This window comes from Bufo gargarizans, unplaced genomic scaffold (assembly GCF_014858855.1).
Source record: "Bufo gargarizans isolate SCDJY-AF-19 unplaced genomic scaffold, ASM1485885v1 fragScaff_scaffold_585_pilon:::fragment_2:::debris, whole genome shotgun sequence".
Classification (NCBI taxonomy): domain Eukaryota; kingdom Metazoa; phylum Chordata; class Amphibia; order Anura; family Bufonidae; genus Bufo; species Bufo gargarizans.
The window spans coordinates 698690-720732 of NW_025334144.1; the positions used below are offsets into that span (position 1 = coordinate 698690).

The 22043-nt window shown below is 42.0% G+C and overlaps 1 protein-coding gene across 4 annotated transcripts in view; it reads right to left on the reverse strand.

Moving 5' to 3' along the window:
• The window catches only part of FOXP4 (forkhead box P4), a 59431-nt gene that overhangs the window by 13680 nt on the left and 23708 nt on the right, over nucleotides 1–22043 (reverse strand). For 2 of the 4 annotated variants that reach the window (XM_044273323.1, XM_044273324.1), the window contains exons 2-12: nucleotides 9274–9459; nucleotides 7066–7155; nucleotides 6857–6979; nucleotides 5754–5840; nucleotides 4448–4598; nucleotides 4088–4280; nucleotides 3774–3881; nucleotides 2854–2941; nucleotides 2650–2733; nucleotides 2360–2561; nucleotides 935–1012 (exon numbers count right to left, since the gene is read on the reverse strand). In XM_044273323.1, the coding sequence (XP_044129258.1) occupies nucleotides 935–1012; nucleotides 2360–2561; nucleotides 2650–2733; nucleotides 2854–2941; nucleotides 3774–3881; nucleotides 4088–4280; nucleotides 4448–4598; nucleotides 5754–5840; nucleotides 6857–6979; nucleotides 7066–7155; nucleotides 9274–9444 (1375 nt within the window). In that variant the 5' untranslated portion in view covers nucleotides 9445–9459. The remainder of the gene's footprint in view (nucleotides 1–934; nucleotides 1013–2359; nucleotides 2562–2649; nucleotides 2734–2853; nucleotides 2942–3773; nucleotides 3882–4087; nucleotides 4281–4447; nucleotides 4599–5753; nucleotides 5841–6856; nucleotides 6980–7065; nucleotides 7156–9273; nucleotides 9460–22043) is intronic. The other 2 variants (XM_044273325.1, XM_044273326.1) reach the window with 2 other exon arrangements.

Sequence of the window (22043 nt, forward strand, 5' to 3'; positions counted from 1 at the left end):
GTAAGGTCAGATTGGTTTGATTGGGTACAAGCAATGATGATGGATGATGCCGCCCTAGGCACTTGGGCCCTAATTTGCATAAGGAATAAAGATTGTTTTCTGCTGCAAACAAGCAACACAAATTATAACAAAAGTACGTTAAGAAGGCTGTTTAGGTTACAGAGGTCTAATGAGTGAAAATGAGGTGGCAGACTCTCTTTAAAGGAAACCTGTCACCTGCATTTTGGGCATAGAGCTGAGGACATTTGCTGCTAGATTGCTGCTAGCACATCCGCAATATCCATTCCCCATAGTTCTGTGTGCTTTTACTGTGTTAAAAAAAACACGATTTTATATATATATGTAAATGAAGCTACTAACGCTTCCGGAGCCCAGCCATGCCCACTGTGAAGGAGCCCAGCACTGACCTGCATACTCCGAATCCTGCATCCTCCTTGCTCCCGGACGTCACAAAGCTAGAGCGCTGTAATCTTGCGACGCGGGAACTAGTGCATGCGCAGTTTCAGCATAGTGTTCCTTCCCTGTGCTGGCATCAGGAAGGAACTGTGCATGCGATAGCTGTTGCATCGCCAGATTACGGCGCTCTAGCTTTGTGATGTCAGGGAGCAAGGAGGAGATTCGGTGGATGTAGGACAGTGCTGGGCTCCTTCACAGTGGCCGTGGCTGGGCTCAGAGAACGCTGGATTCATCTCTCAAGCATGGAGGAGACAGGACTCATCTAAGGTTCATTTACATATCTATAAAATCGTTTTTTTACACAATAAAAGCACACAGAGCTATGGGGACTGGGTATTGCGGATGTGCTAGCGCCCATCTAGCAGCCCATGTCCTCAGCTCTATACCCCAAATCCCGGTGACAGGTTCCCTTTAAGCACACTGTCAGCCGACTTTTGACTGTAGTTAATATAACACCCCACGCCCATATGACACTCACCAGGGTCCAGGATGCTGTGGAAAGTGGAGATGTATGCTGGGGTCCTCACACTGAACAGCTGTTTCTGTGCCTGCAGAACTGACATGGATGGAACACGCTAGACCCAGTGAACTGAATTTCTGACTAATAAAATGATGACTCAGCGGAATATGCTGGAGCTTTATGAACAAGGATAATGAGAACAGTCTAGTTCTAACAACTGCAGAGCCACTTTTATAGTCAGGGAAAGACATTCACTGGTGACTACCATTTTCCTCCATGTAACAGGGAGGCTCAAAAACAAATAAAGCAGCCCTTACATGCAAATACCCTGCATTTGAGCTTCTGAGACTCACGTGAGGGAGTGGAAGATTGGGGTTAACTGCAGTAAAAGCTGCAATCTTAGCTTTAGGTTAGAAGTGTGCTCTAAAAGGAACCTGTCATGTTGACAATGGTGTCTGATCTGGAGGCAGCACGTTATAGAGTAGGAGGAGCTGAGCAGATTGGTATCAGGAAAACTTCTGTTGTATTCAATTACATCTCTTCTCCTTTTGGTTTTGGAGTCAAGGTGATGATCCTCTTCAGTGACTTACATCCTTCCCTGTGTGACTAGCATACCTGTAGAACCACCTATGTGACTCCAAAGCCCAGAATGAGCAGGAATTAGGCCAGTTTCATATATGCGGTAAAGGTATCTGGCGGGCTGTTCCAGCAAATGAACAGCCTGCCAGAGTCCACCGTATTCAGCATAGTAGGATAGGGCAGTGCACTATTGTACACCCGGCCAAAACCTGGCGCTCATGCCTCTTCAGATCCTTGCTGGTTCCCATTATAGACAATGGGGTCTGGCGGTGCACGGCCCTATCTGGCTATGTTGGACACAGTGAACTCTGGCAAGCTGTTCCGACAACCTTTACCGCAGATGTGAAAGTAGTCTTACAGGTTATGCTGAATCCTTTCCTCAAAGATATACATCAAACTGCTCTATGACATGCTGATTGCCGATGACATTGTTTCCAATCTGACAGGATAACTTTAAGAACTATTGTGAAAATGTTCATCTTCTTTAGGTCTCATGCATATTTTTCTTCAGTGTACTATTCATTTTTAAATTGGATAGCACACTGACCAATAGAGATCAAAGGGGCCATGCACAGATCCGTCTTTTTTTTTTTTACAGATTTGAGTGTCCGACCTGAGAATCTAATCTAAGACAAGTATCGTCCTTTCTATTAGTGGAAGTGTATCTAAAGAACCAAAATGTTGTCTAGGCTTCTGATATACTAATTGCAAGGAAGACGTACACAGGGCTTCTGAAGGTTAGACAAATTGTTAAAAAAAAACGGCAGACAATACACTAATTAGAGCATGCATAGAGTAAATGTAATGCAATGCAAAGCATGGAAAATAGTTTGACAGTGAAGGCTTAAATTAAGTGGCATTCACCTGAGGATATTGGAGTGCAGAACTTATCCACTATCCTTCTCCGTACAGGACCCATGCTAGGTAGACTTGAGGAGCTGATCACAGAAGTACCGGCTCTCATTGGAGTGATGGGGGCTGTTGCAGAGGTTGGAGGTTGAGGTAAGCCATCTGGGTAGTTGTCTGAAGACATCTTTGTGTGGGTTGCACTAGAGACCAAGTTAAGCTAGAAAAAAATAAATCAAAAGTGCAATGACATGAGCACCCAGCGAAACAAAAAGGGGAGAGTGGTTCAGAGGATAAGGGTGACTTACTGGTTGACTGAAGGGCTTTGGTTCTGAGGGTCTCATGTGCAGATGTGTCATCATTGCTTGTAACCGTTCACTCTCTTTTGCCAGCTAACATAAAAACAATGCACTATAGTAAAAGCTTGTAACAATAAGCTATACAGTGAACATAAAACATTCACAAAATATAAAATCAATAGAGTGATGACAATGGAGTTTTCTCCTATTTACCTGTATTTCCAGCTGTTGGACCACCTGCATCTGTACCCGGCACTGAGCTGTGCTGCGATCATCCAGCGCATGTTCTGTGTTTAGATGCCTTTAAAGAACACACAAGGCAAAGATTATAATATCGTCTGTAAGAAGAGACCTAGTACAACTGGTACTGTCCAGAGTGCATGTCATCAAGTAATACTATTCTGGTATCAAGTCTTGTAGTAGCACACAATGTATGGATAAATGCACACACAAATTCTATTATCCATGCCTCAGGTTATCTGATACATAGAAAGGTGTGATTAAGTAAAAACCGCACCCTGTTGGGAATTCTACGGCAGTAGACAGGGGGGTCCTCTCTTTAGGATCCTCATCTCTTTGCCAGGGTACAGCATGGTTGCACAGTGTCTCTGACTCTGGAAGAGCTGTCCTGTCCTTCCTATTGACTTGCATGGATACTGTGTAATACTTCATTTCCCCTATCCTGATGCTTCAGGGAAACTGAACACTTGTGATCAGCTTGTTGTCATGGGGCCCTTGTAAACAGTAGGGAATGTCCAAAGTAGAGTACTTCTTTAAGAATAATACATTCTGGCTTTATTTGCAGAGTTTCTTAGACGCTGAACTGTAGCTCCACATTCACAGGATTCCCAAATGGGATTTTCTTATGGCTTTCAGTTGCTCCTTAACAACAGACTTCAAACTGTAGCTTAGTTAGAAACAGTGCAGGGTGACAAATGACAGTTTTTAGCTCGTTTCTCAAGAGCAAATGAGAGAATTTTAACGACCTAATGAGGAAAACTATGTGAAAGTGGATCTTGGTATAATGTCAGCCAAAACAATATGAAATGACAAAGAACGTTCTTCGTTTTGAAAACTCCCGCTACATAGTGCATAAGCTGTACCAGATCATATACTTTACTTTTGATACTAACTTGATAAACTGTCCCATATCCTCGCACAAAGCCTCACAGCCTGGCCACCGACATTCACCATGTCCATAAAGCAAGTGTGAACTGGGGGGCACCTCATAATGTGACGAACTGTAGATAGAAATAAGGCATACAATAGAAACTATACATAGAAGATTGATTGGGATACAATAGAACGCACTGCTCTGCGGAAATGGTTCATATACCAATGTACGAGTCACTAACAACTGCAGATACAGTCTTATAAACGCATGAATTCAATGTACTACGCTTATAAATGCTTATAAATGCTTGTGCAATGAAGGGTTTGCAATTACCTGTCCCGCCGCAGGTTTTGTAGGGCACTTTGACCATTAGGTAAAGAAGGGTGAACTGTGGGAGGAGACATCTTGCTGCTTGAGAATGAGGTAGAGATTGTGCTGTGCAGTTCAGCATTATCTTGTTTGCTGGAATCCTCTTGGTTGTTGCTCATCTCCTTCAAGAGCTGCTGAAGATCTGATGGGGACACAGCTAGTGGGAGATTCCAAAATCACGTGTAAGGAAACGTTTAAGGCTAAGGCTTTCTGTCCCTTACAAATAGTCCTTTCCTGCCATATGTCTGGACACTGCAGGCTGCAGTGTAAAAACATCAGACCAAATCTAATATCTGTATGTTTCAGTCACATATCAATACTAACCTTGTGGCAGGCCCGACAATGTCACTTGTCCCTGGCCTGGCTGCAGTCCTACCAGGCTTTGTCTCTGTAGATTTAACAAGTGCTGCTGTTGTATCTGCTGCATCTGTAATAGCTGTTGTTGGAATGCAAGCTGTTTATTCCCCAGTGCTGCCTGGAAATCAGATATCTCAGTGAGAACTACATGAGCAATGCCAACATATGGGAAGCAGGCAGGTATTTAGTCAATCCTACATACAGTGATTAATACATGCACGACTCGTGGTTTCCTGCCATTTAAGCCTGGTATATTCAAGCAAGAAGACTACGAGAATGAGCTGGAGGGAAATCTATCAGTGCCACAGCTATATGCACGCAGTCCGACAGACGAACATAGCTAAATGCAATACACTTGTCTTTCTATATAGTGGAGCTGACAATCTGAACAGATATGGCCTTTTGTGAGAACTTTTCCCATAATCTTCCACTGTGAGGTCAGATCTTTTTGAGGACACTGGCACTCGTTTTTCTTTTTTCATTGAAGGGGCAATGGCATCCTAAAATTGCTCTCCTTAATGTTAATTATTAGAAAGCATTTCAGTTCATTAAGGCAATAGCTAAAACTATATTTCACAATTAAAACTGGCCCCTGGTATAACTTCTAAACACGAGTCTATTAGCAATCATTTCTGCTCAGTAAACGTCCTTAAATCTTATGTTCACACCTGACCGTGAAAGTTATTGGTGGGATCTGGGCAGTTCAGTGGGACTCTAATACGCTTCCACCATTTGCTAGATACTGTTTTAAAGGGGCTGCCCAACCAGGAAAATGTTTACAAAAGGAGCATAAAAAGTAATATGAACAATATTGATCCCGCGTCTCTCCCATGCTTTCCAGGTCACCTGCTGGTCTCTACTTCCTGGTCCCTCTAGACACAAAAATGTGACCGTTCAGCCAATGACTGATTGGAGAAAGTCACGGCTGTGACCAGTGGCTGGCTGAGTGGTCTCACATTTCCTATATTAAGAGGAACCAGTGGGGGATCCGGGAACAGTCAGAAGGAGAGCTGCAAGCAATCAGTATGATATTACTGATCCTTTTTTTCAAAACAATTCAAAATGTTCCAGCTGGACAACCCCTTTAAGGTGCACAGATGGATGTGCTTATATTCAGCAAGGGCTGAAATGACCTCATCTTATAGGCTAGTCTTTCTGCCATCCGTTCTTTGAGAAAAATAATAATTTGTGCATGTTAATGGACGGATCAGGAGTGTATTCCGCAGGATTAGGAACAAGATTTGAAGAAGTACTCAGCTTGGCAAATGCTCACCTCTTTATGCTGCTGTTTCCCTGCCTGTTGCTGGGAAAGTAACTGGAGGTGTAGCTGCTCTTGTTGCTTCTTGTAATATTCCTGAAGCTGCCAAGATGAAGAGGAAACACATTACTCACTTCTCCATTTAAAGCCTGCAATAATTAAAACTGATCTACACTGAAAATGTGTCTTAAAAATGAATGATTCTGTAATATGAACGACTATCAAAGCATTACCCAGAATCAATGGTGTAACTACAAGGTGTGAAGTGTGGCTCCTGCCACAAGCAATACCTATACTATAAACAGCCGCTGATAATTGAGGATTCTAATCCGAACATAGTCTATAACACACCATACTCATACTGTATAATGAAAGGTGGTTGTCTCACGTCAGCAAATGGCATTTATTATGTAGAGAAGGCTCATTTAAGGCACTTTCTATTAGGGCTCATTCACATGACTGTATGAATGGGTCCGCATCTGTGCCGCAATTTTTCGGAACTGTGGTGGACCCTTTCATTTCAATGGGGCTGCAAAAGATGCGGACAGCACACTGTGTGCTGTCCGCATCCGTTGTTCTGTTCTATGGCCCTGCAAAAAAAGATAAAGCATATTCTATTGGGGACTAGGCATTTCCTATATAGCGCCGGCACTGTCCGGTATCCATTTTGTATTGTGATTGTCCATATTGCTTCATTTGCTGGCTTGATTCATTTTTCCATCACATTATACACTATAGGAAAACGTGGCCAGGACTATGGTAGTACGCATAGACGCGCAGCAGCTCCCGTGCCGGCCACCTCACATCTGCACTGCAGGGTGGTCATAACCATGGAAACGAGAAGTGTATAATGTGATGGAAAAATGAATCCAGCCAGCAAAGGAGGCAATATGGACAATCACTAATTTAGGCGCATTTCAACATTATGCTGAAATGCACCTAAATTAGTGATTGTCCATATTGCCTCCTTTGCTGGCTGGAACTGACCCCCATATAAAAACAGATGTGGGTAAACTTGATGGCAGTGAAATTAAGCTTGGTGCATATATTAATGTCCAACCATTGTTTTGCACACGGTTCCTTTGTGTCCAGTGTACCATCCGTGGATCAGAACTTACCTGCTGCAACATAAGAGCTTGCTGCTGTTGCATGACAGCCTGGAGCTGGGCTGGAGACAAAATCTGCTGCATCTGTTGCTGTGTGATCATCTGTGGGGACATCATAGCGACTGAAACCGGGACCTGTGGCAATAATACCGGAAAGATATGATCTCTCTACCCTTCCGAAAAGGCATCTGCCTCACAATGCACCTGTGCAATGGTCTCACCTGGACTGACGGCTGCTTGTTCTCAGTACTGGTAGGAGTGCTCAGCCCTGTTGCCTGCTGGAGCAAAAGCTGCCTGGCCATCTGTAGAGCCTACAAGAACAGTAATGGAAGGAAACTCAGAGAGAAGGCTACAGAAGACAGATATTCAGAACTTATACTGTACATTGCATCTGCTGTACTGTGTGCCTCAGATTTCTTATATCGCCTACTTCATGCCCTGTTCATTCCTCCCCTTCCTTTTCCTTCTGTACCTACTGTTTATTTTTCTTCAGTCACCCATCCCCCCTCATCACCAATCACTGCTAAGGCAGGAAGCCTAGTCCTTGGGGTCACACTGTGTTTTTTATCTTTTGCCACCTTCTCATTTATGGTCTCCCACAACACTTCCTACCACAGACCTTCTTCTAATACACTGCTAGGAGGAGGCTGAGGGGGGAGGCCCATGGTAAACCAGCCAATGTTCTGAAAATGTAGTATTATTTCTATTAGGACTCCTACTGGAACTGAGCTGAGTCATTTCAAATCATTATCTGTAGCCTTATTTCAGTGTTTTAGCTGCCCGCACATCTTCAATAGCTATACGTGCGCGCTCAGTATCACTGAACCTGCATAAGTTTCACCATTTCGTTTTCCGTTCTTCTGATCAGTCAGAAGAACAGAGATAATATTTTGTTATGATCCGTTTGTTTCAGTTCCGTCAGAGATCATTTTTCATAGGAGAAAAGGTCCTGCATACTGATACTTTTTCTCCCGTCAAAAATAACTGATTTGGATCAGTTATTTTAACTGATGCTAACTGCACAACTGATGCTCAAAATAAAGGATCCGTTTTTTTCTCGTCTGTAGGGATCAGAAGAACGGAAAGCTATGTGAATTCGCCCTAAGTTGTTGCAACTTTTTCCCTGGGGGAACAGGATCAGGCATAATAAAATTCAACATACCCGATCATTCTTTCCCCTAGCAGTTGATGTTGGGGTGAGTCGGGAGGCCCCTCTACACATAGCAAATATGGATACATAAATTGGTTGATGGGACGTAGAGCAAGTTCCCATGCATGTCGTCCTTCCCTAAATTTGAGCTACTTAAATCGCAGGCATTAGAATTTTGGAACCACTAGAAATTTTACTAATACCTATAAAATAAAATGCACCTTGCGTCTTTAAATGTAAGGGGTCTTAGGCTACATGCACATGAAAAACAGACATGAGATGGATGTGTCCATTTTAGGACAAATGGTAGTCCATGGGGTTATTCACATGGCAGGTTTTTTGATGGCCAGTGAATAACGAACTTCGAAAAATAGAACATGTTATATCTTGTCCGTTTTTCACTGACCAACTGCCCCGATACTATTGAATGGGTCCATTTTTAACATCCGTTTCTCAGAAAGGCATCACTGAAAAAACTTCCTTTAAAAATGGACAGTGCATCATCATTTTGTGTGCATATAGCCTTCAGGTTTTATACAAAAAAACGTTTAATCACTTTCTAATATGCATTAGCCCATATTTACTAAGCAGATTACACTAGTTTTTGGTGTAAACTGTTTCAAAAAAAGTTCAAGTTCTAAGATGAGTTAATATTCAGTTCTAAAGGTAATATGACACGATCACAGCTGGCACAGAAATGCCATTCTTGGCCTCAGTCAAATGTATTAAGAGGAATGCCTGAAAATGGCACATGTTTTGGCAAACTAATTGTGTGACAACTTGACAGTTACATCTGTGCCAAAAGAATTAAGGGATGTGCACCTTTTGGTTTATGTATCCCTGCTAAATGTATTTTATCGGACATCCTGGAACTGCTGCAGCATAGGTTGGCTGTATTCTTCTATAAAACATGAAGCAGAGGTGCTGAAGCCCCGTATATTCCATGGCAGAAGTCGCCGCAGTTTCTGCCACAGTTTCACCCCCCCCCTTGAGGCTTTAAACTGTTTGCCATACGATTCTGATGGCAAATTCCGCCTTCTGAACAGGCCCCTTGTAGTGCTTTAATGTGACTGGCAAGATGGAAAATGTCCATGACCTCTGCAGTCAAATGTTCTGGAGGCAATGCACAGTGCTAACACTTTATTGTGTTTTCTGGGAAAATTAGAAAAACTCCACAATGCTGCAAGGCTTGGGGCGCCACGTGTTGTGTAATGTAAACCTTTACTACCAAAGATTCAGCAATCTAAACCAGTTCACCTATGCCTCTTGTGTCATTTACCTGTTGCTGCTGGAAATGCAAGAGCTCTGCTGTGCTTAACTCTTCATTAGTCTCCCCGCCGGCGCTGCCTTCCCTTGTTCCGCCTGCATCTGACTGGTTGGGAACACTGCCAACTCCATTTTGACTGGTTGGAGTTGATCGAATCGATTCAGATGCAGATTCCACCATCATGACGTTTTTCACAACCTGTATAAGACAGAGAGCAATTAGTAATAGCGTGCACATTTTACATTGCTTTACCATTTATTCACATGTAAGGGAACACACAGAACGTCATTTTAATATTGAGAATTACTTCTGGGTTGTTCATTACCACTTGTTCCAATCATCCAATTATGATCCACTACTAATGGTGCATGCACATGACCAGAAAAATCTGACTTTCCATGCCATTTCGCAAGGCATTTTTTTTAATTTTTTTTTTAGCATTTGACTTTTTTGAACTTGCTGAACAACTGCAGATTGGTTGCAGGAATTTATTTCAATTATGTTTTCTAACTGGTGTTTTTCTCAAAACAAATGTGTGCGTGGCATATTTTCTATACAGAGAAGCTGAAATATTGTCTGAAACAACCACCCTTGTTTCAATATGCCGCATTAAATCCAGAGTCACAATCCAGAGACATAAAAAGCCACTAAAATACAAATTAGTGCAGAAAAACGCCACACAAAAAGCCTGTGTGTGAATTGACTCTAAGAAAATTATTTGTAACAAATCTGATACTTGTGAACTGACCCCAAGGGGTTATTCACACAACCGTGCTTGGTCCGGGAAACATGGTCCGTGTTTAGGCCACATCTCTTCGATCATAGGGCCAGATTTATCATGACTCTGACAGCTCACTCCACTTTAACATCTGGCTAAAGTCAGTTTTAGCCAAGTCAGATTTATGATCGGCCCTTTAAGACTGTAATAAATGTGGTTTGACGGTAGCAGTTTATCCATCAGTAAGCAGCTTTACAAAAGTCGCACATCTTTACGAAAAAGTCGCACATTTTTATGAAAAAAGTCGCATGTTGGGGACTTTTTCACTCCTTTATTCTGACCTGAGCTAATGATAAATCTGGCCCATAGTGTTTAATGCAGTCCTATCTGATTGCAGATCTATTGTACTGTACTCACATAATCATGTGAGCACAGTGGACCCATCATCAGATAGCAGAAAAGGGCAAGAAGAGGGGGGAAAGGCACTCATAGGGTGGTATGTACGTGATGGAGAGGGTCGTTTGGAGAAATTCATGCTCACCGTGTGTGGTTGTGCTAACCATAGGCACAGCACTAGTGTACATCAGTGATAGTGGGAGGTTGGTGCTGCCAGTGTCGTCTGGTCCTCACTTGGATGGGTTGCCAGCCCTTGTGAGGTGAATAATAAAATAGGAGGGGGTGGGACCCATAAAAAGGGCCACACCCTTGGTAGAGACACTATTGGCACAACTGCACGACCAGGTCAGCATTCGATACACACTTTACCTTGAATAAAGAAAAGTGTGTATCGAATACTGACCTGGTTGTGCAGTTGCACTGATAGTGTCTCTACAAAGGGTGTGGACCTTCTCATGGGTCCCATCCCCTGCAAATTTTTGTTCACCTTCATCAGATAGGAACTGCCTCTACCATAAAACACTAGGATGCAGTCAGTTTGGGTTAGGGAAGCTGTGGTTGGTTCAGGAGATGCGGCCAATACATGGACCATATTTCCTGGATCAAGCAAGGTGGTGTGAATGACCACTTTAATATGTAGAAAAGGCAATTCTCAAATGTTAATGTTTTACACAATGTACAGATTTACTTTCCTTTATGTCTTTTTAAGACTAAATTTCACACGACCATGTTCAGTCCGGGAAACATGGTCCGTGTGGTGGCTGCATTTCCCGGACTGAACACTGCTCCTTTAGTCAAAAATTCCCAGTATCATAATGATGCTGTAAGAAAGTATGGACTCTATCCTGTATGCCTTAATACCCGTATCTCATCTTGTATCCAGGCGAGGGGGCCACATGAAAAGCTGGCATATCACCTAGTTCACAATGCTGCCATGCAACATGCTTTTCATAAGACTTCTTTCACAGCACATTTTTAAAATTTTCCATTAAACACATCCATTTTTACTCAGAAACATTAGAAAGTGCAAACGTTTTTGTCTAGTTTGCGTTCCTGTGTTTATAATCGAATGGCGAAGTGCAGATGTCTGTGCTATTCTATCTAGAACACAAAAGGGCAACTAATCAATCACAGGTCACACAATCCGGGCTCCATCTTTTTTGGCCATATTGTTTCCTGGTAAAAACTGAAAAAAACAGAAGCCTCATAAAAACTGGTGTCAGTTTGTACAAGTTTTTGGAATGGATAAAAAATATGGTGTGAGAGCACACAAAGGGTGGCTTTACACGCAGGTTTTTAATGGCATTTTTGGGCACTTTAGCATTTTCAGTGGCGTGTTTTGTGCCTGTGTTTTATGGTGTTTTCTCTGTGGTGAAAACGCCAGCTTCCGATGTTCGCTAAAAGTTTACGGGATATACGAACGGTGGCATGGTCTCTGGTGTATTTTTTAAAAATGCTAAAGCTTTTGGCGTTTTTTTTCTGACATTTTGATAGCTTCTTCTCTACAGGGAAAAAAATCCACAAAGAAGAAATGTGGTTCACAGAAAAAAAAACAACACATGCTGTACGGGAAAAAACTGCGAGCAGTTGTGTTTTTTTTTTTGCGAATATAATAAAACAGAAGAGAAAATTCAGGTTGGCAGAGACACTTACTGCTGCAGCCAGACGTGCTGCAACAGTGAGCAGGATTTTACAAGATCCCACGCAAACTATGTGACAGAGCCGTGCGTTTTCTTACGTTTTTTTTCTTCAAATCAACACCTGCCTTATCTGTAGACTTTTTCAGACCCTTCCCAACATGCTGCATAAACACAGATATATACATGAAGGAACAGCTTATAGAACTAGACCATTGAATGCAATAGCACTTCTGACTGCAGTATAAACACCTGTATTACTATTTCAGTAGAAGGAGTAAGGCTTGTTACAGATTTACATGACTTTTCACAGGTTAGGTATAACTGTTGCTTTCACTACTGAAAAAAGGTATTTTAATGCAATGTTACTCACACGTGGAGTGCAAAATCGGGAACCATAAGTGGACAGCAGACTGCCTGAAATAGGAAATCCATGTCAGCTCTGTGACGGCATTGTTCTGCTCGATACTAGTGGAAATGGTGGGGGCAGCTCAAGGTATCAGTACCCTCTAAGCAGGTAAACATTACAGGGCGGTAGTTTACAGGTACTCAGAAGTGGCCAATCCACATTCTGCTGCACGGGTCATATTCTATAGGGAGGGAATGGCTGCGATAAGAAAAGAAGCAGGAGGAGGAGACACACTTATTGTTTTACCTGTAAGTACACCTGACACAAGCAGCCGGGTGAAGGGTCTTGGACTCTGCCCTCCCACACCCCGCTCAGATAGGAAAACCAGCTCAACCTATTACTTGTGTTAACAACTTACAAGGCTAAAGAACCTTTCATACATGTACCTAAGAAAAAGCAGGTAACCGCGTCTCCAATATATGTATAGAAATGCAAAATGATTCAAATATAATAGTATGTACAGATGTTCAGGCCTCTCTACTACAGGTGTATGTCTTCTCATTGACTTCCATTGTAAAAAACATTTCCAGTCATTTTTGTGTTATTTTTAAGGCTACTTTCACACTGGCGTTTTGGCTTTCCGTTTGTGAGATCTTTTCAGGGCTATCACAAGTGGTCCAAAACAGATCAGTTTGACCCTAATGCATTCTGAATGGAAAAGGATCCACTCAGAATGCATCAGTTTGCCTCCGTTCCGTCTCCATTCCGCTTTGGAGGTGGACACCAAAACGCTGCTTGAGCCAAACAGATCCGTTCTGACACACAATGTAAGTCAATGGGGACGGATCCGTTTTCTATGACACAATCTGGCACAATAGAAAACTGATTAGTCCTCTATTGACTTCCAATGGTGTTCAAGACGGATCCGTCTTGGCTATGTTAAAGATAATACAAATGGATCAGTTGTGAACATATGCAGACGTTTGTATTATCTGAACGGATCCGTCTGTGCAGATCCATGACAGATCTGCACCAAACGCGAGTGTGAAAGTAACCTAAGTCTGTCTTGGTTTGTGTGGGGAGGCACCTAATTTATGAAATGTTACAGTGATCATGAATTTAGCTTAAGTGTATGTGGTTTACACCTATATCGGTAAACGTACGTCGGGGGAAGGGGGCTGCCTGACGTGGAGATGCAACTTTTTAAAAACTCGCACATCATAAATAAAACATATAAGTGTTGTATTCTATAATCCCAGCAAACATTTCACTCAAGTTTTGAAAGTGGCAAAGCTCACCAAATGTCCCAAGATTTCACCAAAAGTCACAAAAATGTTGCACACTTGTGACACTTTTGCACCACAAAACAGGCACATCAGAGTTTATAAATGTCCCCCTATATATACTCTGGTGGCTGATGGTGTTCGATGCATTATTACCTACATGTTGAATGGAAGTCTATGGGAAATATTAAAAATGTAGCCTTTTTTTGTAGTGACGTGCATTGACTTTTGGGTCAATGGATTTTATTTTTTAAATCAAAGCAAGCTCTGGGTCTGGCATTTTCCCATAGACTTTTATAAAAAACTGTAAAAAAAATAAAAAAATCACCAATAAAAATGTTAAACTGAAAAACAACAAATTCCTGGCGTTTATTACATGCCCAAAAAAAGTCTAAAAGATTGTATGTGGCAGCACGTTTTGGAAAGCGTTTCCTCACAGAAAACTATCCATACAGTAGATATACATTTATGGAGCAATATTCCTCAGATAGAAAGTCTGTTCTATATGACAAACTGTGTGTATAGAATATTATTTGTCTTTTAGGATAGGGCTACATGGCGACGTGTTGTGCACAAAAATAAAAATGGTCCAGCTACACAGTGACATTTCAGGTAATGTATTTCAATGGTGTTGTAATGCGATACGCTGCTACTGCAATAATCACAAAGAAATCTGACTTGCGACGGTCGCAGCATGTTGCATGTCACATTGCAAGACCATTGAAATACATTACATGAAATGTTGTGCACGTGTAGCACTAACCTTAAAGGGGTTGTGTCACTTCAGTAAGTGACATTTATCATGTAGAGAAAGTTACTACAAGACACTTATGTAATGTGACTGTCCATATTGCCTCCTTTGCTGGCTTCATTCATTTTTCCATCACATTATACACTGCTCGTTTCCATGGTTACAGACCACCTTGTAATCCATCAGCGGTAGTCGTGACTATAGGATGAAGCGCCGGACCTTGGTTTGATGGGACCGTAGGAGTGCACATAGGCTGGTGCTTTTTTTATAGCGTGCAAGCACATCCACCATTGCTGGATTGCAGGGTGGTCGTAACCACGGAAACAACAACTTTATAATGTGATGAAAAAATAAATCCAGCCAGCAAAGGAACCAATATGGGTAATAACAATACATTAGTAAGTGCCTTGTAATAACTTTCTCTACAAAACAAACGCAATTTGCTGAAGTGACACAACCCCTATAAGCTGTGTTCACATTACGTTCTTGTCCCACTTTTAACATATACACATGACATATACGTAAAATGGATGTCTTTGATAGATGCATACATTGGCATCTGTCGCCATAGGGTTCCATTGTATGCTTTAGTGTATATTTTTTTTTATGGACTCTGCAGGATGGATAAGTGTAGTGTACTGTGCTTTTCCATCCTTTTCTCCCCAATTTATATGTTAAACATAGGACAAAACGTGATGTGAAGATATGTTAGCGGTATACAGTATAGAGGGCTTCTATATAATATATTTACATGAACAGATAATTTGCCAGTCAAACTCCACAGTGGGTAAATCCACACCACACAATGCTGTTTTTTTTAACTGCTGCAGGTTTGCTGCAAATTTCACCCTCTGCAACCACAACTGACATGCACGTCATGTCAAGCTATGAGTGACTTTCCTGAGAAGCATGTGGATGAGGTCTGTGGAAATGTTATCTCTTTGCTGCGACTGTAATTCTGCAGCAGAAAATCTGCAATACGTACGCTTCCTGAGGTCGCACCTTAAAGGGGTTCTCCGGGAATTAAGAAAATACCTAAATATTACTTTATTATAAATATATTCCCAAATACCTTTCATTATCTATATTGGTTTGTTTTGTCTAGGGAGCAATCATTAGGAGAAATAAAATGTCCGCCATCCTATTAGTACACACAAAACCTGTCCTAGTCACACGCCAGGACAAGTTACTTCACAACATTGTGGTGAAGAGCTGCCTCCTCTCTGCTCTACTTGACAGGGATTATGATCCTGAATACAGCTGATAAGATCTTCAGCTGAATCTCTGAAGAAAAGGAGCTCATTAGGAGACACGAAGTACAGAGAGGACGGACAGGACAGACTGTGGTAATGGAGACTGCATACAAATGCTGCTGCTTATTACTCACATGTCCACCATCCTCTCTGTACTTCACACCTCCTCCATTCCTACAGAGATTCAGCTGAAGCTCATATTAAACTATATTCAGGATCATAAGTACCTGACAAGTAGAGCAGAGAGGAGGATGAGACAGCGCTTTAGCTCAGTGTTGTGATGTAACTTGTCCTGCTGTGTTATTAGGACAGGTTTCTGGTGTACTAATAGGACAGAAGCCATTTTATTTCCCCTAATGATTGCTCCCTAGACAAAACAAGTCATTATAACTAATGAAAGATATTTGGGAGTATATAATAAAGAATTTGTAAGTATTTTCATTTTAATTCCTGGAGAACCCCTTTAAACAAATTCTGCTTAGCCTCAAAGCTTGGGTCCATGACGCACTGTATTGCAGCTTCTTCTTGTTGCAGTGTGCCTTCTGTTGTGGCTGAAGGAGACTAATGTGGCCATATGCGCTGTAGTAATGTCAGCTGACCATGTAATATGTCTTAATGTGTCTTTGCGGGAGAGAAGGACTGGGCATTTGGATTTCATGTCTGATCCTTTTGTTCTCAGGTAGGTAACCACCACCAGCGGTGTCTGGCAGTGGCTTATTACCTCCTCCCTTCAGAACACATGCATGCTTGGCCAAGCTGAGTTTGTATATGTGTATAGGCAGTGGCAGGGGGCATCTGGAGAAAATGCTATCAGCTGTTAGGGTGAAAACTATCTAAAATACGTGGCCAATTTATGTGCTCTGAGCACTGACTCTGCATGGCACCCGCCAACACTGCAGCAGTTGTGTCTGTTGGTTAAGGACAGCACTACAGACAGACATTACATGCCGGGTCATGTGATACTAAAACATGGTCAACCACGTTAAAGAGCCTCTGTCAGCACGATCAACCCTATTAAACCAGACATATTGCCTGCTAGGCTTGATCATGCTCATTTAAATAATACCTTTCTTTTCTTTTGGACCTCTGTGTAGATAAGTGGACTTTTAGATTTATGTAAATCAGGCAATTTGAGCACTGAGGGTCTGGTGTAGCGCTTGGAGCACCGCTACAGCTATGCTCAGTACACTCCCCCTTCTGCTTTGATTGACAGGGCTAGACCTAGTCCTGTCTCCTGGTGCCTGCACTGTGGCTCAGCATTATTTTTACTGGTAAAAACAATAATTAGGACCGGTCTGTTTTAGCAAATCATGCCCCTAGGAATTCATGATTTTGCTAATGTTATGTGGCCAACATGGAGGCATTCATTAGTGGCAGTTCTAACACAGGGCAAGACGTAGTGATCCACAACTTGAGGAATGCACACGGCCAGTATCTGCAGGTCCACAATTTGCAGACCACAAAAAAGGCTATGGCTTTGTGCATGAGGCCTAAGTCTCGGTTCACAAGTGACCGATTAGCTGCAGATTTTCAGCAACAGATAATCTGCAGTACTCTGCATCTAATCTGCAGCAGAAAAAAGTGCCAGAGTGCCTTCACATGCTGCGGTTTTTATTGCAGAAAAGCTGCAGATTTCATTATTTGCATTGGAAAGGGTGAAATCTGCATTGAAATCTGTGGTATAAATTGACATGATACAGATTTAAAATCCGGCCGATAGGTCAGTTTCTGCTGCAGATTTTTTATATGTGTAACTGAGAATTGCTGAAAGCTCATTCACTTTGCTGGTACTATACAACGCTGAAAATTTGCGACACAAAAATCCAAGACAGCAGATCCGCAGCAAATCAGTCACTTGAGAACCCAGCCTAAATAATTCTGGACCACCAGTGACTAAGTGAGCCACCATGTTTGCACCAGAAGATGAGACTATCTAACCTTGTGCATGAAAGGGGATAGGGTAAATGTACTGAGCACAGAGCAGTGTAGCGGAAGTGGTGCTCCAAGAGCTGTGCCGGCCCCTTGCTACTGAAACTGCCTAATTTGCATAAATATAAAAGTCCACATATCTATGCAGCAATCTAAGCTAAAAGGAAGAAAGGTATAGTTTTAATTGGCATGATCAACCCTACCAAGAAATAGCGCTGCCTTCACTTTAATGGGACAGCTCGTTCCTATATAATGTACTTGAAAAGGAAGGAGCTGTCCCATTGAAGTGAATGGGATGGCTTGTAGGTACACCTGCTGGCCACTGCAATGTCAACGGTGAGCAGGTAAACAATGAAGGGAAGGCCACGCTCACACGAAGTGCGGCCTTCTCTTCAACCAGCTGATCAGCGAGGGTCAGCTCTAATGAGCCTATATCAAGTATAAAGAGACAGTACACATGTGCCCAGTATACAGTGGTCCCTCAAGTTACAAAGGTCTCAGGATACAATATTTTTAACATAAAAATTGGCTTTCCTGGGCCGCTGCAACTGGAAATCAGATTCAATATATTGATACTGCCAATCTGTGGCCAATCTGTGGCCTGTGGGATTGACCAGAAGATCCAACCAATCAGCACATTTACATCCCTCAACATTGAAATTGCAACACCAAGAAGGACAAGCTGTAAGGTTATGCAAATTGAAGAAATAGCAGTTGTTTCTAAGATATGCAAATGATCACATTTTCACGCACCTAGCTCCAATCTGTAGCATAAAAACCACGTTGAAAGCAAAGTTTTTTAGCCACATGAAACCTCAAAAATCCCTTCCTGTATCAGATTAAGTCGGTCCCCTCCACTGTATGGGGATGAGTTATGGATATTGATACCACCCATTGCCATACAGATTCATATATATATTTTTTTTATAAACCACAATCTGCTCCTCATAAATGATGATTTAGGCCTCCACATGAAACATTGTTTTACCCAAAGAATAAGCATATCGCTTGTTCATTGGGTGATCGCCAGCAAGTTTGCACAGGCAGATAATTGGGAATGAGTGATAATACTAATGTTTGTCCTGTATAATCTGCCCAACAATCGGGCAGTGTAAATCCACTTTGAGAGACCCTGATTTATCACTCTGGCAGATTGCTATACACCTAGGCTAAGATGTCATCAGCACTGTTCAACGTTGTACGTTCCAGTGGTTTGGAGAACAATGAGAAGCTAGAATGACAGCAAGTGATGCACATAGGCACATGCAGACTCTCTGGACTTGTCTTCCATTTTGAACATCTGGGACCTCATTAGTTGGCAATTGTAAAGGGAGCTACTAGTAGTGGATCTTGATGATTTACATGCCCAAGTGCATAAAGTGTGGCAGAGCATTCCTCAGACAACCAATAATAACCTCAATCATAGTATGCCAAGGCATGTAAGGGTGTGTATTTCTGTCTTGTCTATGTAATGCTGTGCATCCGAGCATTTATTGCGCATGCGAAGTAGCTGCCGGCTAGATCGGGATGTTGGGGCCAGCGCATGCGCAATAAACGCTTGGATGCCCATAATGGGTAATGCTGTGCGCAGGTGCGGCGATTCGGATGCACGGCGCAGCATTTCACACTGAAGGGAAGCGGTAATAAGAAGAACCTAGGGCCAGCCTAAGTGTTTAAAGGGGAGGGGTTTCATATGAATAGCGAAGAGTGGCCTGGGCACCAGCCGCTTGAACGCCGCCCCTGGGCACCTTCAGACCTAATTTGAATTTTTTTTATAAGAGTGTTTTTTGAAGGAAATAAGCGACGGACAGCTAAACAGTAAGTAGCATTTACATATGGGTACTATAATGCTGAGAATGGTGTTAGTGTTCAAAAATGGTCAGTATAGGTGAAAGACTCCCTTTAAAGAGAAAAGAGAGAAAAAAAATGAAGAAATAAAGATGGCTCCGGCAGCATCTCACATAATCCAGTATTTTTATTGCTTGACAAAGACTGAGTTTCAGCCGAAACGTTGCTGCTATATTTGTCTTGAGGTCGCAATAAAAATACTGGATGATATGAGATGCTGCCGGAGCCATCTTTATTTCTTTGTTCATCATATGGCCTGATGGATCAAGGGCCAACGGCGAGGCTGTTGCATTGAATATACGCATCGACGAAAGACCGTATAGTGCTGCTTTTACCTATTATTCATTACTATTTCCCTTTAAAGAGAGTCTGTCACCATAAAATTCCCTGCTACATCAGACAATTCCTGTGGGGCTATCTAAGCTGAATGTAATGATACCTTTCATTTAGCGATCCGTGGCTTCATTCTGGAGAAAAAGTACTTTTAATCCATATGCAAATAAGCAGTTAAGTGCACTGAGGGCGGGACCAGGCCACTGTGTACCCTTAGTCACCCACCTTTCTCTGCAAGCTCCTCCCCATTCTTCCAAAGTGGTAGGACTAGGCAGGAACCTGGCTTCTCAATCAAGGGTACACAAAGTGGTTAGGGCCCACCCTTATTATATAACTAATTTTGTGTCTATCAAAAGTTGTATTTATTTTTCTCCAAATTCTGTAACTTTGGCAGAAAAAATATGTGCAGATCAGACTTTATTCTTGATATGAGAAAGAATTTTTAAATCTCGAAATACACATGGAATAAGTGATTCTACCCCTGATTGTTCTCAAATACCTCACTATAGCAAGCAAAGTATCTACCTAGTCTCTATCCGCAGGTCAAATACCTCGGTAGTCCTATGGCTCTTGTTTCGCTGATAATGAATGGGCTGCATAGCCTTATACTACCAGATCTTGAAGTTAAGTAGTGCTGTACTAGATGAGGAAGCTTCTCTTCTCCATCTCATTAAAAAGGTAAACATGAGAGCCAGCTAAGTGTCTAATTAAGCTTCTAATTAGTCCCTGCTTGTTACTAATGCAAATTAGATTACGGCGCTTAACTACAGCATGTCCACAACACCCTTGTTAATTGTGGCCTTTGAAATTAAATTACTCCCTAATTAGCATATCAAAGCCATTGATTCTGAGCCAGAGAAGACAAGGGCAGGAGAGAGGCGAGTGCCAAGTTTTGTTAATTAGGGTCGGCTAATTAAATTGTGACGTGTGACTGCATGGTGAGGTCTTGAGTAATATAAAGGCACGTGTTACAGAGTGCCAGCTCATAGGCCTAACAAGTGGCTGCTTTCACCATTATGACATTGCATTTATTCAAGTTGGGCCCTTCAGACGCCACGATTATCGTTCACAATATCGTTTGTAAAGTAGACAGTTGCATTTACACAAAGCAAAAACTTAAGTGACGTGCTTAATCACACCCACAGCGTACTCATCTGTAATCGTGCGTGGTGAACGATTCCTGTTTACACGTATAAAAATCATTAACATTCAACAATTATTTTTTTGCCCACATAAACGATCGAACCAATGAAAAAGCTACCAATTGTCGCTCTATCGTTCATTGCTTTTATACTGCTCGATTTAACTATAATTTACACGATAATTGCCTCGCTTAAAAAGGTACCTTTAGAATAAAATTTTATACATTTGAATCTCTCCTCTTTTTTACTTCAATTGTACATGGAGGAAGTATTATAGTGACATTGCATTCTCTCTGTGTATACAGAGATAGCTGTCAGTCACTGATATAGCTGTACACAGGGAGGTGTCATCAGGGATTGATAGCATTCCCTGTGTGTATACAGAGATAGCTGTCCGTCACTGATATAGCTGTACAAAGGGAGGTGTAATCAGTGATTGATAGCATTCCCTGTGTGTATACAGAGTCATCTGTCAGTCACTGATATATCTGTACATAGGGCAGGTGTTCATTGATTGATAGCATTCCCTGTGTGTATAGATTTAGCTGTCAGTCACTGATATAGTTGTACACGGGGAGGTGTTATCAGTGATTGATAGCATTCCCTGTGTGTATACAGAGTCATCTGTCAGTCACTGATATATCTGTACATAGGGCAGGTGTTCATTGATTGATAGCATTCCCTGTGTGTATAGATTTAGCTGTCAGTCACTGATATAGTTGTACACGGGGAGGTGTTATCAGTGATTGATAGCATTCCCTGTGTGTGTAGAGATAGCTGTCAGTCACTGATATAGTTGTACACGGGGAGGTGTTATCAGTGATTGATAGAATTCCCTGTGTGTATACAGAGTCATCTGTCAGTCACTGATATAGCTGTACACAGGGAGGGGTTATCAGTGATTGATAGCATTCCCTGTGTGTATAGATTTAGCTGTCAGTCACTGATATAGTTGTACACGGGGAGGTGTTATCAGTGATTGATAGCATTCCCTGTGTGTATAGATAGCTGTCAGTCACTGATATAGCTGTACACAAGGGAGATGTTATAGTGATTGATAGCATTTCCTGTGTGTATACAGAGATAGCTGTCAGTCACTGATAACGCCTCTCCCATGAACAATGAAGTCAGAAATTTCAGAGA